At 45.9% G+C, this 19,415-nt stretch overlaps 1 protein-coding gene across 9 annotated transcripts in view; it reads right to left on the reverse strand.

The window, feature by feature from the left end:
- SAMD12 (sterile alpha motif domain containing 12) overlaps window positions 1–19,415 on the reverse strand; it is a 190,173-nt gene that overhangs the window by 119,669 nt on the left and 51,089 nt on the right. For all 9 annotated transcript variants that reach the window (XR_015951588.1, XM_088675862.1, XM_088675863.1 and 6 more), the window contains exon 4: window positions 5,957–6,097. Coding sequence is in view for 8 of the 9 variants with exons in the window: in XM_088675862.1 (XP_088531988.1) it covers window positions 5,957–6,097 (141 nt within the window). In the remaining variant the exon portion in view is untranslated. The remainder of the gene's footprint in view (window positions 1–5,956; window positions 6,098–19,415) is intronic.

Consider the following 19,415-nt stretch of genomic DNA (forward strand, 5'->3'; position numbering starts at 1 on the left):
GCCAACTTTGCTTCCACATACACCCGGACAACATCATTACTGGCCCCAACAACATCCAACATACCATCTCAGGACTATTTAATTGCTCGTCCTCTAACCTTGTGTATGCCATCAAATGCCAACAGTGCCCTTCAGCTCTCTATATTGGACAAACAGGCCAAACCCTACGCCAAAGGATAAATGGACATAAATCTAACATCAGGAATTACAAGACAGAGAAACCAGTAGGAGAACACTTCAATCTCCCAGGACATTCTATACAAGATCTCAAAGTAGCTGTCTTACTACAAAAGAATTTCAGAAATAGACTGGAAAGAGAAATTGCTGAATTGCAACTTATCACCAAGCTTAAAACCATGGAGAGTCCTGGTTTGAACAGAGACGTTGGATTCTTATCTCACTATACATGATAAAGCGATCTCCAGCCATCTCACCCCTTGCTTTTTCATGCAAGACCATTTGCAGTCGTTTACAGTCAACAGCTATCAGTCAGTCAATCACCCATTTCCACCACCCTCCCTTTCTCTACATTCAATCAATCAATGGGGACTTCTATTTCAGTGTATCTGAAGAAGTGTGGATGCACACGAAAGCTCATACCAAAATAAAAAACTTAGTTGGTCTTTAAGGTGCTGCTGGAAGGAATTTTTTATCCGAGTGGTATGTTTTGAAACACAGGGTTTTGGAGGTTTTACCTGGCGGAGGTGTGACATCTGTCTTAGCAAACTTTCCTATAGCCTTCGGACATTCGCATGTGATGCTGTGCAAAATTTCACCTCAATTGGTCAAGCGGTTTTGGTGAAAAGTGGAAACACACCCACATACCCAGTTTACAGTTATATATATATAGATAGATAGATTAAGCTACCTTGACATATAGCGGCTGCAAGAGCAAGGATGACAAAATAGAGAGGAAATCTAAAGCTGTTCGTTGATGTCTTTAGCCAACTATTAAACCATTCATCACTAGCATATTAATTATTATTATTTTCATAATTATTATTGCTGTTTTGCCCTGCCTTTCTAATACACAAACATGACTTACAACGAAGCTGCAGGATCTAGCAACGCTTTAAAGCTCTTTAAACTGCTTAGCTTCTGATGGAACTTACCAAATGTTCCATTAATGCAACCTAATGGCACCTGCCTTTCATTTCGTCTTGGCAATTGCATTATCAAGTGAATAAACTCACACAACAAGCGCCACCCAAAGCCTCCTTAAGAGGATACAAGGAAGGAATGCATGAAAAATACGCAACCCAAATATTCTCCGGCTCTGAGCAACAGCAGCAGACCCCACAACAAGGCGAGCTCTGTTTCCGCAACACACACCAGCCCACACATGAAGCTGATGTGCCTGAGCTAAGGGACACACCAGCCAATCTAGCCCCGAGCTCCGCTAGCAATGAATATCCAAAAATAGTTTCATGTGATCATCGGGGCACTGCACAAAACAGGCTTCTTCCTCCTATGAATCAGGATTAGGGAAGTATGATAATGATTCCTCCTCCACCCTCTACCACCCGCCCGCCCCCTTCCAGCAGCTCTTCCAGAGAGACAATTTGCAGATATTCTTCTCAAAATAGTTCAACAAACTCTCAGAATTTCTTGCAGACAAGCTCAGAGAGGTGTGGCGGTCAGGCCTGCGCCCTTCCAAGCATGGTGAGGAGGAAACCACAGTTCAAGAAGGATACTGACAAGCTGGAACGTGTCCAGAGGAGGGCAACCAAAATGGTCAAAGGCCTGGAAACAATGCCTTATGAGGAACGGCTTAGGGAGCTGGGCATGTTTAGCCTGGAGAAGAGAAGGTTAAGGAGTGATATGATAGCCATGTTCAAATATATAAAAGGATGTCGTATAGAAGAGGGTGAAAGGTTGTTTTCTGCTGCTCCAGAGAAGCGGACACGGAGCAATGGATTCAAGCTACAAGAAAGAAGATTCCACCTAAACATTAGGAAGAACTTCCTGATAGTAAGAGCTGTTCGGCAGTGGAATTTGCTGCCAAGGAGTATGGTGGAGTCTCCTTCTTTGGAGGTCTTTAAGCGGAGGCTTGACAGCCATCTGTCAGGAATGCTTTGATGGTGTTTCCTGCTTGGCAGGGGGTTGGACTGGATGGCCCTTGTGGTCTCTTCCAACTCTATGATTCTATGAAATGAGGTGGAGGTCGTGAACTAGTATTATTTTTTCCTGAAGAAAACTGGCCTAGTCATGGAACCTTTGCTTACAAGAATTAATCCTCGCAAAACTAACAGAACGAAGTCCCAATGTGGCTCACGGCTTTTTGTGGGCAGAAAGAAGAAGACGACCCAAAGGCAGCAATCAGTAAGGCCAGAATGAGATTTAGCAAATGAAGGGATGTGGGTTGCCCCAAGGAGTGCTGTTAGGTACATTCTGATGTGGACCACCCCTCCAAAAAAATGGGATTTACAACTTCCATCATCCCTCACCATTGGCCATACTTGTTGCGGCTAATGGGAGCTGTGGTTCAAAACATCTAGGGGGCACCAGGAAGATTTTGTTTGAGGAAAGGGTAGGCATATTTCAATTCCTAAGTGTGCGAGCTACTCTTGATGTTGCTTCAACAGGCTGCCAAATATAGTCATCCAATGTTCTGCAAAAACTGTGTGTAATAATAATAATAATAATAATAATAATAATAATAATAATACAACATATGGTTGCTTCCTCCCCCACCACACACACAAAGGTACCATCCAGAGAATGGAATGCAACAAGCTTGAGTGTTTAAGAGCGACACCTCGAATCCCTTTGGAATGACACATGGATGTCTTTCAGCTACCAACTTCAGAGGAGCGACACCACAAATTAAATTGACTTGGACAGTTAAGAGTAAGAGCCCTGGAGGGGCCTCCCCTGACAGGCCTACCATACCTCTTAGTCAAGCAATCCTCTGGGGTGTTCACCCCCAGGGTTATATCCAGAACTATTGGCAGCACTACCGTGAACTACTGACCCCAATCTAAGTCTTGTGAGCGATTCATAGCCTTGGCTGGCATAGCATTAACTTCGCTGAGCGGGCTTACATTAAGAATTGGATCCCCGAGGGCCAGCTACCTGAAAGGGATTCTCATAATTTGTCAGAGTCAGTTTCCATCAATGAATCCACCAACCATTTAAGGTCCGTTTTTCTCCTTTTCTCCATTAAAATGCTCCCTCCTTCCGCCCACAACCTGCCACTTCATCCTTGGTTGTTGATAGGAAGAAGAGAGGGTGTACTGCCTGGCAAAATATACTTTCGATTGGCCTTGCAGATGATGATGATGATAATAACAGAAGGCAAAGGAGAAGATGAGCTCATGTATGCTATGTTATAGGGTAGCTGTACCCTAGAGTCTGGAAAGCTATGAATGAATATCCAGAGTAAATTGTTACTTGTTACATATGTTTTGCTTAACCTGGTATGGCATATATGGACTGAAATTTGGAATGTGTCATTTCCACTAAGATATTGGTTTTCATGCACACTTCCCCCTAACGTATGCATTTGTTTCGTGAGAGAACTGAATGGCGAAATTTGGAGAAGTGTGAATTTCAAAGAATGGCAGTGTTTCGGTTCGAAAAGTCCAAATCTGAGATCCGCCTTGAAATGCAACCTGAATCTAATTCGCATCCTGCATGAGAGTTCCAAACAAAACCCAGGAGTTTTGAGGCACTGCGATGTGGATTCCGTAATGATACAGTGGTACCTCGACTTATGAACGACCCGACAACCGAATTTTTCGACTTACGAATGGGGGTAATGGCCGCGCGCTTACGAATGTCTTGACATCAAAAAAAAAACGTGTCGGTTTTAGATAGGTATTTTTCGACTTATGAATTTTTAGATAGGGTTGCTTCGACTTACAAATTTTTCCATTTTCAATGCATTCCTATGGGAAATCACGTTTCCAATGGCGTTTTTCGACTTATGAATTTTTCGACTTACGGAGGTGCCTTTGGAATGGATTAAATTCGTAAGTCGAGGCACCACTGTACTCAGAAAATGCTGTCTTCCAGGCAGAAAGAGGAACGCTCTTGAGAATGGGCAAAGTCAGCAGTCGAGACAACACAGGTAATACAAAGCCAATATTTTCCAGCAAGTAGGAGGAGGTGTAAAGTCTTACTCCAGTTGAGACGCAGGAGGAGAGAGACTGGGAGACATATGGCAGCGTTTGTGCCTCTTTTAGCAGCTGTTGTCGCTTCCCCATTTGAAAAATTGCAAGTTGAAAATAACGGGCTACAAACGGCATGTGTTCCACAGATATTTCTTTTTAAAACCTGCTGGTAAGGATCTGTAATAGCCATTCAAAAATGGCAGAACCTGATTATATCTCTAGCCGGTACATTGTATGCTTTAGGTCCCAGTTGCCTGAATAATTCTCACTGAAAAAGGGAACCAGAAATGTCAGGCAACATGTTCAGTGTCCAAAGCGCATGCTTCTGTCTTTACCAGCTGCTGTGGTACCAAGATGCTACATGGGCACAAACTTCCCAGTTCCTTCAGCCATGTGACTGAAGATAATTTACTAGTCAGACACCTCCTCGCCATACAGCTAGGAGCGTTTTCTTTGTGACATGTTTGGCGAGCCTCAGTTAGTGTAGAATAATTTACAGTGGGATCACATGATGATGATGATGATATATTATTTATGCCCTGCCCATCTGGCTGGGTTTCCCCAGCCACTCTGTGCGGCTCCCAACAGAATAGAGTGGTACCTCTAGATACTAACTTAATTCGTTCCGGAGGTCTGTTCTTAACCTGAAACTGTTCTTAACTAAAGGCATGTTTTCGCTAATGGGGCATCTTGCTTCAGCTGTGCTGCCAGCACACGATTTCCGTTCTCATCCTGGGACAAAGTTCTCAACTCGAGGTAACTCTTCCAGGTTAGAGGAGTTTGTAACCTGAAGCGTTTGTAACCTGAGGCGTTTGTAACTTGAGGTACCACTGCAAAGCACGATAAAACTTCAAACATTAAAAACAGGGCTGCCTTCAGATGTCTTCTAAAAGTCAGATAGTTATTTATTCCCTTGACATCTGATGGGAGGGCGTTCCACAGGGCGGGTGCCTGGTTCCCTGTAACCTCACTTCTCACAGTGAGGCCTTCAGAAGGCCCTCAGAGCTGGACCTCAGTGTCTGGGCTGAACAATGGGTGTGGAGACGCTCCTTCAGGTATACTGGGCCGAGGCCGTTTAGGGCTTTAAAGGTCAGCACCAACACTCTGAATTGTGCTCAGAAATGTACTGGGAGCCAATGTAGGTCTTTCAGGACTGGTGTTATATGGTCCTGGAAGCCACTCCCAGTCACCAGTCTAGCTGTCACATTCTGGATTAGTTGTAGTTTCCGGATAACCTTCAAAGGTAGCCCCACGTAGAGCGCATTGCAGTAGTCCAAGCTGCTACACTTCACTCCAAACAGCCATTAGAAACAGCAGGCCCCGATTCTCCTTCCTCTTTTACTCATGCAAAGACCCAGAATAGTTAGACGTATCACGGGAGAAGAGGGCAGAATTCAGTATTGCACTTAACGCAGTACTGTTGCTGAAATCATCATTGCATGGTACATTTCTTGGGTTCTGCCAGTGGCAGCCAATGGTACAGAAATCAGGTGGGGAAAACAAGCTATACTGATGAGCGCAAGCAGGTGTACCCTCCCAGTAAGGCCAATGTGCTTTCAGACATTGGTGGCGGGCTTAGCATCACAGCTACTAGCACGCTGATGGACAATGCGTGTGGGTCATGCTTTGAAAATGTGAAGAAAGGAATTTCTCTTATCATAACGGACAGGCAACTCCTAATATGCATATTGCTCTATTCTTGTTTACCTTTCGGTGGTCGCTCTGGCCCCATGACGCCTCTCCTTGTAACAGTTTGTGCAGGAGAACATCAAAGCAATCTCGAGTATGCTCTCATGCAACTGTTCCCCCGCTCCCCTCCTGTGGTCTTTTGCGTTCCCTACCTTGCGTGAGCAGCTGGAGGTTCCGGACTTCCTCGCGCACCTTGAGCTGGAGGACCTGCTGCAGAATGTGCTGCCGCAAGCTCTCCTGAGCAATCCCCATCCGCTCGAGCTTTTTGTCTGTCAGCCTGAGCAGCGCACGGCCTGTATCCAAAAAAAAGAAGAGAGAGAGAGATTACCCAAGGATTTCCATTTAATGAATAAAAATTCGACATGCTGTAAATGTCCTTATTCTAGCAGATAAAAACCCGCCTGCCTTGCTAATATCCCTCCCCTGTGAAACAATCTGATTCACAACAGGGCAGGCGCTGGGGTGAAACAGAAAGGTGCGTGTTGGCTCAGCAAGTTAATTAGCTTCCACTCCGGAGATCCGGGTTCAGAGCCGGGCTAGTGTACAGTCACCAGAAATGGGGGGGGGGGGGAAATCTTGCCTTAGATCCAATGCATACACTGGTAGAAGACTCTCTAGCCTATGGAGGTAAAAGGGGAGCCACAAGGAAAAGACTGCAGTTTAAGGGTGGAGGAGTGCATGCTTTGAATGCAGAAGGTCTCAGCTTCCAGCCCTGAGGAGGGGCGAGAAACCTGTTACCCTAAGCCCAATTTCTTGCAGTAGGAGGGAGTCCAGAGTGGGGGGGGGATAAAAGTGGGGTCGGGGAAGGCTGAAATGGATCGAGGGAGGGAGGGGCAGGAGGGAAGGCCTGTGCAAGTGGATAGGGTCATATTTCAGGCAGGAGTGACCTTTGCCCCGTCCCCAGAGAAGGGGGCACCAGAAAGAGAGGTGGGGGGGGGAGAAGGGGTGGCAGAGGGAGAGGGAGAGACACAGAGAGAAAAGGCAGGCGAGAGACCATTGGGGACGGCCCCCATCACATTTGGGTCTGGCCCCCCACCCACCTCACATATGGCATCAAGTGTAGGATGGGTAGCTATGGCTTCTGCAAAATGGCCTGGTGGGCCAAGCAGAGAGAGGGCCAGCAGCCCGGGAAGAAGAGATGCTATGAGATCATGCATCTTTAGTTTCTCTATGGCAAGACGCAGCCTAAAGTGGCTCTAAGACTTGAACGCAAAATTACTAATGTGGATTAGAATCCTTTCCTACACCTATCAGAACATATTAGAAGGGGAACCCATCCTTTCACTAACCTGATTGTAAGTGTGACAGGGCAGATGAGAATGATGTAAAGGTGTAACTAACCACACTGAAGGTTAGTTACTCGTTTTTGTTTGTTTGCTTGTTTGTTTTGTCTGTTTGTTTGTTTAACTTCTGGACCCGTTGCCAGACATTGATATGCATAAAAGCCAGAAATTTGGCCTGATTGTGAGATATAGCTTTTTAAAGGGTGAAGTTGGGGTTTGTTTGTTTTTTTTAAAAAAAGGGGAACAACATTTCCACAGCTGCCTCCAGATGTTGAGAATTCTGCAGTATGGATTCAGGTGCATTTTGGAACTTTAGGTTAGCTTAGTTAAGGTGGATCAAAGAGCTCTGTCGCCTTAGCGCAAGAATTCCACTTTTATAAACACACACACACACAGAGAGAGAGAGAGAGAGAGAGAGAGAGCTATTTGGAAAGTGGTGAAGACCTGCGTTGAAAAATGTGGAGCAAATGACTAACAGAGAAGAGTGAAAACTCCCTGCAAGCAAAACAGGATGGATGCAAAAACAAATGCTCATTGTACTAGAACAGCCCCACAATCATGAAAGGGTGATGCTCAATAAAATACTGAATAAAATCTAACCTATGTTTAAGAACTGTGCAAGCAAGTCAGGAGGACTGTTCAATAAAATAGGTCATCTTCCCTGTGGCTGCATCCCTTACCCCTCCTCAGAGACCAGAACTTTTGAGAATAGCAACCCTGAATACCCTCTTTAGATCAGGGATGGGGAACTTGTGGCTTTTCAGATAGTTCACAGAATCGTAAAATCATAGAGCTGGAAGGGAGTCACCTAGTCCTACCCCCCTGCAATGCAGGAATCTCAACTAAAGCACCCATGACAGAATGTATCCAACCTCTGCTTAAAAACCTTCAAGGAAGGAGAGTCCACAACCCCCCCCCCCCCAGGGAATCAGTTCCACTGTCGAACAGCTCTTACTGTCAGAAAGCTCTTCCTGATATTTAGTCGGAATCTCCTTTCTTGTAACTTGAAGCCATTGGTCCAAGTCTGCCCTGCCCTCTGGAGCAGGAGAAAACAAGCTTGCTCATCTTCCATCTTGGGTCACCCTCCTCTGCACACGCTCCAGCTTGGCAATATCCTTCTTAAATTGTGCTGCCCAGAACTGGACGCAGTATTTCAGGTGCGGTTTCACCAAAGCAGAATAGAGCAGTACTATGACCTCCCTTGACCTGGACATTATACTTCTGTTGATGCAGCCTGGAATAGCATTCGCCTTTTTTTTTTTGCTGCTGCATCGCACTGTTGATTCACGCTAAGCTTGTGGCCCACAAGCTTCAGCAATTTACTGTTCTGATGGAAAATGTACTAGTCCTTTACAAGCCTTGGGTATAAATGAGTGTCAAGTTTGTGGTTGTTTGACTTCAGTTCGTATAAGCCCCAGCCAGTACAGCAATGGTGAGTTCTGTCGTCTAATAACATCCTCATGATGAGTGCAATGCTAAACCCTACCCAAGCATGTAATGGGCTGGCTAACTATTCATTTTAAACCCATTATTCTTCTGGGTAGGGGTGGTGGGGGGTGGGCAAGGTTGCAGGCAAGCCATCTGACACTGTCAAGAAAATTCTGGGTGGAGAAGGGGAAGAGTTAACATGAAATTGTACATCATGATTACTGGAAGCAGTTCAGTAAGTAATTTACTGTTCTGATGGGAAATGTATCGATCCTTTACAAGTCTTGGGTATAAAAGACTGTTAAGACAGCCCTGTTTTTCAGATGAACATATTCAGGAGGACCCGAGCAGTTTAATACGAGGAAATAGTCAGAACTTGAATTCCCAACTGAAGTATAAATTCAGGCACAAATCATATTAGGCTGTTTTGCAAATGTACTGCCGAACGGGAGACAACCGTTTTTAGTGCTCTCAGGAAGGACGGAGCAGACCCGCAAAGCAAATTAAGCACAAATCTAAAACTTTAGCAAGCAGACCCATAAATCTGCATTACTTGCTCTGTGCAGATTCACAAACATTATTTCCCAGATGCTCTCTAACTCTTCCCTAAATACATCCACACACATATGCTATTTGTGTCTCAACAAACCTTCGAAAAGCTTTATCCCAGTCTTGGATCCGAATTGATTTTATGCATGTGTTGCTGTTTAAAACTGTTTTTATTATCATAGTTTTTTAAAATGGTTTTTCTTATAGGGCATCGTTGTTTTTAACTGTTTTTATACAGGCGACGACCGAATTGAGCGGGGGTTATGCTCCTGACCCCCCCAGGCACGTCAACAGAGCACACATAAGCGCACTCTACCCTGACATGCCCCCTGTTCCATCCCCTTTTCCAGCCACTTCCAGGTTGCCGCGATGCGCACATGCGCAGTCAAGCATCCATTGGACACACATAAATCGGTCACTGCCTGTACATGAAACTCATGTAATTGTTTTATATGTGTTATTATGTAAATATCTTCAAGATGCCTCGTGGGAAAGCAATTCGTAAATGAAATAAATAATGCAATATAACATAGTCTGGTATGTAATGTGTAACGGTCAAGGATCATTCCCAAGTGCTTTTTCTATACTCTTCCCCCAGCCTTCCCCTTTCCTGGCCGATCCTTCCTTCAAGTTTCACACACAGCTTGATTGAACAGTGCTAGTGCATTTATGGGATGCTCGTCAAATAAAGAGCCTGCAAAACCTCTTCTGTTTGAAATGGCTGGAGTGGAGCTGTCAGCATATTAGATTGTATCTGGCAGCAGCTGGATACACTGTCCATGTTAATGTGATGTTACGCTGAAAGCTAGACACCAATGCAACAGATAACCCCATTTATTTCGTGGAATCATAGAATTGTAGGGTTGGAATGGACCCTGAGAGTCATCTAGTCCAACCCCCTGCAATGCAAAAAACAACAACTCAACTACAGCATCTATAACAGATGGCCATCCAACCTCTGCTTAAAAACCTCCAGTGAAGGGGGAACCATTTATGTATTTTAGGTAGAGAAAGCTAGGAACTTGCATGCCTCCCAGTATTGTTAGGTCTCAACTCAACCAGAGATGTCTGGGTATAGGGCAGTATATAAATTCAATGAATGAATGAATGAACTCTCCATCAATGCCAGCCAGCATGGTCAAGGATGAGGAATGACAGGGAGTCCTAGTCTAGCACATCTGGAAGGCTACAGCTTCCTTCAGTCCTGTTTTTGATTTAAAAAATCTACCGTCCAAACTCATATTGTAGCAAGAGTTCTCTAATCTTCAATTACGGTGATCCTAAATCGCAGTAATAGCTATAACCTGGAGGAATGGGCAATTGGCACTGCCATGCTCCTTTGTGACCAGTCACCTATGCAGTTGCATGGGGCAGGAGCAACAGACTGCTGAGCAACTCCAAAAGGGGTGTGCCACCCCCCCCCCAGGAGAAAAAGCACCTGATGTTATCTGGTCCAGATTGCTAGGTATCTCCAGTGTATATGGGAAGGGGCTGTTTTAACACGACCCTCGAATAAAGTGGCAATTATAGCATCCAAGGCCTGGGGCAGTATTTGCCAACCTGGATCCAGCCTATCAATTTTCACTGTACATTGGGAAATGATTTTTATTCAAGTCACATTGGCCAACAAGCCCACTTTTATTCATTGATTTTTACTACTGTTTGTTCTGAAATTGGTTTGTTGGTTCTGTTTTGCCTCTGTCTGCCATATAAACTTTGTCTCACTTGCTCGAGTCTTCCGCTTTGCCCATTGGCCATGCTGGCACCCTCTTGGCCCTGGTGGTAAATTTCTAACTGAGCTTTGTTAGCCAAGCCTTCTAGAGACACCTGACCACCTTTATTTCCCCTATCAAGTTCCTTTTAACCAGTCTCCTCAAATGTTACTGTGTTGTGTTGTTATTTAGTTGTTTAGTCGTGTCCGACTCTTCGTGACCCCATGGACCAGAACACGCCAGGCACTCCTGTCTTCAAGTGCTTCCCGCAGTTTGGTCAGACTCATATTCGTAGCTTTGAGAACACTGTCCAACCATCTCGTCCTCTGTCGTCCTCTTCTCCTTGTGCCCTCCACCTTTCCCAAAATCAGGGTCTTTTCCAGGGAGTCTTCTCTTCTCATGAGGTGGCCAAAGTATTGGAGCCTCAGCTTCAGGACCTGTACTTCCAGTGAGCACTCAGGGCTGATTTCCTTCAGAATGGATAGGTTTGATCTTCTTGCAGTCCATGGGACTGTGTTGTACTTTCCTGGAATTTCCCTGTCCTTCCTGTAGAATTTGCACCCAGAGATAACAGTGCCCCGCTGGTTCTCTGCATTCCACTAGGTTTCTAATTTTCTATTTTCTAATTTTCCATTAGATTTATGCTCTCTTCAAAGGCCAAGTACTCCAGCTTGCCCTTCTTGACTTGGAGACCTCCAGCAATGGCATACAGATGCCTAAATAAGATCTCTCCAAATGTCTCTGGCATGTGTGTTTTACAGTACAACACTCTGCGGATTACTTAAAATTATTATTTCAGTACAACACTTTGGCCTCTTTGCACTGCTGTTTTCTGCTCCATCTCATTCTAGCTATCACCGCTTAGGGATGCTTTATCCCGAACCAGATGCTCCTCAGTTTCCCCCTGAAATTAGCTTTCATGCGACTCTGGCACCTTTTTTAAAAAATAAAATAAAAAATAAACCTCAATAGTCTGGTTCCATCCTGGTTCAAGTGAAGCCACTGCCTTTTTGTACAGAGCCCACCTGTCCCAAAATGTGCCTCTGCATTTATCACACATCCTGCTTGTCTTGCAAAGTGCTGTGAATGGAATGGGCAGCTTTTCAGAGAATGGTACCTTGAAGCTCCTGGCTTCATTTTGCTTCCAAGACCGCACGGCGATATTTCCTCGTGTCACTAAAATGCACAACTCCTCAGCACCATCTACTAGTCTAGCTAGATGATGCATGGCTACCTTTGCACCATGCAGTCAAGTCACCTGGTGGTCTGCACCCTCATTAAAATCCAGGTATCTATGTCCCTAATGATCAAATTATCCACTACAAGGAAGCTTCTGTCCTACAGAGGAGAATCTTCAACCTAAAAGGGCATTTGTTTGTTGCCCGAGGAACGGGTTTCTTCTAATGGATGCTTTCCATCTTCCTCAGAGTGACGACCTCCTTCCTCAAGACTCTCAGCATCCATGACAGTGGAAAAGCTGTTAGGCTGAGAGTGGGACACAATTATTGTGTCCCCAAATGTGTCCGACTCTCTCAGCTTCTTAGCCTCAAGGGAACAAACTTGTTCCTTGTGCGCCAGGAGCTCATTCCACCAAGAACACACAGGTGTCAGAAAGCACACAGTAGTATATGTGACATTCTGGAGAGTCCCCACACACCGCTGCTGCCTTTCCACTCACTCACCTGTTATTGTTGCTTAGTGTGGCAATTTTCTTTGGAGTTTGGGGTTGTTTGCATCAGAAGAAGGCAGCGGAATCTGGCATGGCCTCTTTCCCCCCACTGCTGAACTCAACATAGCTGCCTAACCTCACTTGTTATCATGACACTTTGTTACTGGGATTGAAGTGCTTCCAACAGCTGGGACTCGCTCTCGTTTGCAAAATTTAATGTTCAAGAAGCGGTGTGGCCAGCAGGACAAATGCCCAAGGTCCCACATGGCAGAATGACTACAAGGGCTCCCAAATAGGGCTGGAGGACTACATTTTAAATTCTGTATAGCAATACCTACTGTCATCTAAAGAATATGATTCTATTATACAGGTAGGTAAAAAGGTAAGGTAAAGGACCCCTGGACTATGGGGTTGCAGCGCTCATCTTGCTTTCAGGCCGAGGGAGCCGGCATTCGTCCACAGACAGCTTTCCGGGTCATGTGGCCAGCATGACTAAACCGCTTCTGGCTCAACAGAAGACTGTAACGGAAACCAGAGCGCACGAGAATGCCGTTTACCTTCCCGACACAGCGGTACCTATTTACAGTACACACAGAGCCTAGGGCTTGCCAATCAGAAGGTAGGCGGTTCGAATTCCGGTGACGGGGTGAGCTCCCGTTGCTCGGTCCCTGCTCCTGCCAACCTAGCAGTTCAAAAGCACGTCAAAGTGCAAGTAGATAAATAGGGACCGCTACAGCGGGAAGGTAAATGGAGTTTCTGTGTGCTGCTCTGGTTCGCCAGAAGCGGCTTTGTCATGCTGGCCACATGACCCGGAAGCTGTACGCTGGCTCCCTCGGCCAATAATGCGAGATGAGCGCCGCAACCCCAGAGTCAGTCACAACAGGACCTAATGGTCAGGGGTCCCTTTATCTTTAACTTGCACTTGACATGCTTTCGAACTGCTAGGTTGGCAGGAGCTGGGACAAGCAATGGGAGCTCACCCCGTCACAGGGATTCGAACCGCCGATCTTCTGATTGGCAAGCCCAAGAGGCTCAATGATTCAGACCACAGTGCCACCCACAAGCCATTATACAGATAAGACCACAGCATGTTTGGCTGTTAACCAGAAGGCTGGTGGTCTGAGCCCACCCAGGGACGGCAGTGGGCCGGATTCCTGCATTGCAGGGGGTTGGGCTAGATGACCCTTGGGGTCCCTTCGAACTCTACAATTCTAGGAGGTGTGAGAGAGTGGAGTTAAGACCATTGCATCCAGAATCTAAAATAACCTGGCTGCACCACCGTCAGGCAGCAGAACCTCAGAAAGCAATTTCTCCACAGGTCCTGCGTTTTCTTTTTTAATTTACTAAACAGAATTAAAAATACTAAATTGAGGTTTCCCGTTAATATTCATGAGGTTAAATAATTGATACTAACAGAAACGGAAAATTAAAAGCAGCATTACTATAGGTGAAGGAGAAATGAAATCCGCTCCACAGAGGATCAGCCCCCACCACATACAGCTTCCCTGATCCCATCAAATTTACTCCTTCACCTTCTCAAGCACAGGTGACTTGGAAAGCCGCACTGCCATTATCTTAACAACGGGGGGCTCCTTGATGGCCCCTCAGACAGGACTGTCACCCCCATTTAGCACTATCAACCACACTGTAGGCCTATCGTGAGTCAACAAGCAAGAAAAACTTCCACATGCTAGTTAAATGTAAGTATGGTAAGCTAACTCATCTATTCATACTTCATTTGCATAAATATGGAAGATGCCAGGCCGCAGCTGGTAAATAGGGCTTCAATCAGCCTGTGAATTTTATTAAAAAAATATAAACGGCTTATTAAGTTTTCACAATTGTAATTACGAAGCCTTCTGTAAAGTTTCGACTCTGCATCAACAAAATAGCTTCCTGTCCTATTCTCTGTTCACAAACACACATCAATCTACCCTAAGGCAGTTAGGTATTCTTAGGGGTGTTCAGAGTTATTTCTTAATTGCACATTGTTAATCCCGTATTATGTATAAACAATTTAAGGCAGCCTGTCAATGGTAATGAAATTAGAAAAAAATAATTAAATGGGCTTTTTTTGTGTATGGTGAACTTGCCAAATGGTTTGTGAAATTTGAAAGGAAGAAAAAAGAGAGGCAAGCCACAAATATGCAAAAACCCAATAATAATATGATGCAGAAGGTAGTTTATCCCAATGTATTCCGAGCCAGAAATACTCTATTTTGGTACTTACAATAAAACTGAAACACACACACACACCAAAAGTGACTTCTTTTTCATAAAAACCAATTATTCATGATACCTTAATTTGCTAAAATTTGTCATTAACAGAATGAAATAAGGGTACCTTTTAACACTCTGCAGGATCAAACAAATCTAAAACCACTGTGATTTAAACACTTAATGGGCTCTCTGAGGAAACACGAGCTCCCCAACCCGACTCAAGCCTTTTGCTTCAGATTCAAAATGCTGTGATCCCTGCATTGCAGGGGGTTGGACTAGATGACCCTTGGGGTCCCTCCCAACTCTACAATTCTATGATTCGGTGAGTCTATGACACGCACCACAGGGTTAAATTCGGTTACCTCCCCGAGGCACAAGGCTTGGATCAAAGATCTGGGCTGCCCAGATACCCTTCTCTTGGCCTCACGGATGTGGTCCAAAGGAAAGCAGAGCAATATGTTTGGCACCAGCTTAGCTGCAGGAGTTGCCGGAAGGAGGCATACAAGGCTCCCTCCAACTGTCCTTAGGGACTCCACTCCGGATTTGAGTAGGGTTTCTCCTGAGCCTTTTCTTCTTCTGAATATATCCCACAAGGCAGCAGAAGTTTAGAATCAGTGTTTTCCTTCTCCTAGATAGGCTACCTTCCCAGGTTGGTAAGCCCCACCTGCCCAAGAGCTTGGGGAATAACACTAAAACTAACTGAATGTCCCTGTGGTCTACAATAGGAGTCTACAGTTGGCAGCCTGGGGGCCAAATCCATTCCTCTCCGAGAAACACCTGCTCATTACCAACCGAGGAGCATGTGATCATTTGGAGAGGAGGGCATGATAGAACTTTGGCTCATTGCTCTTCATCTCTTCTTCTTCTTCTACCTCCTCCTCCTCAGTACGCTCAGGAGGTCTAGAAAATATGTGTCCTTTCTAAGGACACATATTCAAAATCACTTAACACTGACTAATTGCTCATTAGCACTGTTTTATCCAGCCTTTGGGGACATACAGTTCATGAATTATCAGCTTCCCCCACTCTCTTCTTCATTCAAGCCTGTGTGTGTGAAGTTAAGTATTAGGGCGGGGCAGTTATTTTACTCTAGAAAAGGCTGCTTAGAAACAACTAAGTAGAGGGCACTGCATACCAAGAGCACATGTGTTTATGCAGCCTTGTTCTACTCCAGGCATGTCCAACAGGTAGATCGTGATCTACCAGTAGATCACTGGACGTCTGTGGTAGATCACTGGTAGATCATCGGCTCCCCCCAAAGAAGGCGCCCCTAAAAAAAGCTCAACATTTTACCTTCTCTCTGAAAAAACTCAACAACTTTGACCCGAACTCCCCCCAAAATGGGCCTTCCTCCTTCTTAAAAAAAGCTCAACAACTAACATTGACCTGAACCCTCAAAAAAGGAATAGATCACTGCCAGTTTTTTATTCTGTGAGTAGATCACAGTCTCTTGGGAGCTGGCCACCCCTGTTCTACTCAATGGGGTAAGCACTCCCAGGTAAGCACATTGGATGTTCTGCCCGGACACTGAGGTCCAGCACCGAGGGCCTTCTGGCGGTTCCCTCGTTGCGAGAAGCCAAGTTGCAGGGAACTAGGCAGAGGGCCTTCTCGGTGGTGGCGCCTGCCCTGTGGAACGCCCTCCCAACAGATGTCAAAGAGGAAAACAACTACCAGACTTTTAGAAGACATCTGAAGGCAGCCCTGTTTTAATGTTTAATAGATCAGCGTTTCTCAACCGCTGTGTGCCGCGAGACGCTGGCTGGTGTGCCGCGACGTGCCGCGACGAGAAGGGCGATTTGCATTGTCACGTGCCTGGCGGCCGCCAATAAACAACACTGACCCACCGGAAAGCAATATTTCTCCTCCTCTTTCCCAAAGCTCAGTGCAAACGAGCCTGGCGGCCGCCAATACACAACACTGACCCGCCGGAAAGCAATATTTGGCAAGTGTTTCTTACAGTCATAATTATAATATAGGGCAGCACAGAGTTAATTTTTTTAACTTTTTTAATGGTGGTGTGCCTCGTGATTTTTTTCACAGAACAAGTGTGCCGTGGCCCAAAAAAGGTTGAGAAACACTGTAATAGATCACTGTGTTTTATTTTTCTGTTGGAAGCCGCCCAGAGTGGCTGGTCTTGTCCCAGCCAGATGAGCGGGGTATAAATAATAAAATATTATTATTATTATTATTATTATTATTATTATTATTATTATTATTATTATTATCTTAAGCACACTTAATCAGGGAGCAAGCCCCACTGAACAGAATGAAACTTACTTCCAACAAAGCATCCACAGCCTTTAAGTATGCCCTCCGAATTCTGTTTGGAACCTAATTTCATGTAGCTACAAAACAGGTTCCAGTTGTAAATTTATGAGATATGCCCAGAGCGCCATTCAGGAAAAGTTTTGGTTGACTGCTCCACATGGGCATAGCCAGGATTTTTGTTAAGGGGCAAGGCAGGCTTTTGTTGGGGGGGGGGGGTAAATTCAATTAGTTAAGTATTTTTTATTGATTTAGGGGCAGCATATGCCCATGCTGCTCCATAACCCACCTGCATATTACATTTGTGCATCATGCAAGAAATAAAAACTTTAAGGACTCCATTTCATACTGACTTCCTAGGATCACACATTATTGTTCTGCCGGTGAAACGTGATCCATGCGGGAGGCACGTTCGCAATCCGCAGCGCCGCGTCTGCGCATGCGCGGGTCGGAATCCAGTGCTTCTGCGCATGCGCTGAAACCCGGAAGTAACCCATTTGGGTACTTCCGGGTTCGCGCGGTGAAGATACAACATGAAGCGTCTGTAACCCGAGGTATGACTGTATCATGATTGCAAATATTAAACCCAGCACTCTCCAGTGCTGCTGAACTACAGCTTCCATCCTCCCTGATTGAGCTTGCTGACTGGGCTGATGGGGTCCATTGCACATGGACCACATCCATTGAGGGCAGTATAAACTCAGCTAGATGGGCCAACGGTTCGACTCAATGCAAGGCAGCCTCCTTTGTTCCTGTGCAAGGGCGTACCCACCATGGGGCAAGTTAGGGCAGCTGCCCTACTCTAGAAGCAGGGCTGGTGGGCAGAGGCGGAGCACAGCCCGGCGGAGCGCGAGTTCGCCATTCCCGCCGCGCCGCACCCTCCCTCCAGCTCCCCGGCGTGCCCTCAGGTAAGGCCAAGCGCGGCAGGGAACCAGGGAGCGTGGCGCGGTGGGCGGGAACGCCGAATTCGCACTCCGCTGGGCTGGGCTCCGCCTCCGCCCACCAGCCCTGCTTCTAGGGAGGGGCACAGCCCGACGGAGCGCAAGTTCGCCGTTCCCGCCCGCCGCGCTGCGCCCTCCCTCCAGCTCCCCGTCGCACCCTCTGGCAAGGCCAAGCGCGGCGGGGAACCAGAGAGCGCGGCGCGGCGGGTGGGAACGCTGAACTCGCGCTCCGCTGGGCTGGGCTCCGCCTCCGCCCACCAGCCCTGCTTCTAGGGAGGGGCACAGCCCGGCGAGTTCGCCGTTCCCGCCCACTTTGTGGCCCCTCCCCTTCCGTGCCTTGGCCCCTCCCCTTGCCCCCCCTAGTTTTGATCCTGGGTACGCCCATGTTCCTGTGTACGATTTTTATACACGTAAGTTGTATCGGTTGCTTGGATGCCCTTCAAGAAGAGAATCTTAGAACTGCAGAGTTGGAAGGGACCACGGATCTTTTGGTCAATATGGGGCTCAGAACCCCCGCTCCCCACAACTCTGAGATTAAAAGTCTCATGCTATACCGACTGAGCAAGGCTCCAGGGCCAGAATAACGATGGAAAGGATGTGGCTGGGATTCCAAACCTCTAAATTCAAGCTCATAGAATCACAGAGTCGGAAAGTACCCCATAATGTCATCTACACCAACCCCCTGCAATGTAGGAATCTCAACTGAAGTATTCATGAAAATCTTCAGATCAGTAAAAGCTTTTACCATATAAGAACCATGAAAGAAATAGAAATTTCACCGGCAGAACATATATAAAAGTCAGATTGAGAGGGCTAAAATTGGGAGTTGCTGTTCTGTTCTAATTGGTCTTTTTCCTCCCAAACCCAGTGCTGCTGCTGCTGCTGTTGTTTTTAACAAAGTTTATTTGCATGAACATAGCTGAGGCCCAACACGGAGTTCCAGTAATAAGCACAAAATGGATCTTTTGTTCGTTTTACCATGTAAGGAAAACAGCCAATAAAGATTTCAAAGGAAAATGGTGGCCCCATTGATTTTCAAAATCCTCCTTCAGGGTCATAGGGAAAACCTGCCTTAAAGGGTGATCTTGAAAACAAGGGGTCTCTTTTTACGCTGTCTCAAGCCAGCCATGTGCCTTCCAAAGAAGTCAGTGGATGTTTTTCAAAAAACAACAACAACAGCTCCAAATATATGATCACTGTCGACGTGTCACAACAACTGGCATCGAGTCCAAGGCAGAGGAATGTGCCTTTTGGTCAAATCACCATCTGAGGTGTAATCCTGGAATTCTCAAACATTGCAGTCTTGCTGCGTAAACACCTGCTTAAGAACATTTACGATTTTAATTAAGTTATTTAAAGGAGTGTTTGTACACTTTGTACCAGACACAGGTCGACAGTCATCGCACCTCTCTTCTTAATGCACATTAATCCTTCTGGTATCAACTCATGATCTCTCACTTTCTTGTTGAGTTTTTTTTAAAAAAACTTTCTTTAATGAAAATTCAGGCATTTCATTGTAATGGAGCCAGCGATTCTTAAATGGG

The sequence above is a fragment of the Zootoca vivipara genome, chromosome 8 (assembly GCF_965207765.1).
Source record: "Zootoca vivipara chromosome 8, rZooViv2.hap1.1, whole genome shotgun sequence".
Taxonomy (NCBI): Eukaryota; Metazoa; Chordata; class Lepidosauria; order Squamata; family Lacertidae; genus Zootoca; species Zootoca vivipara.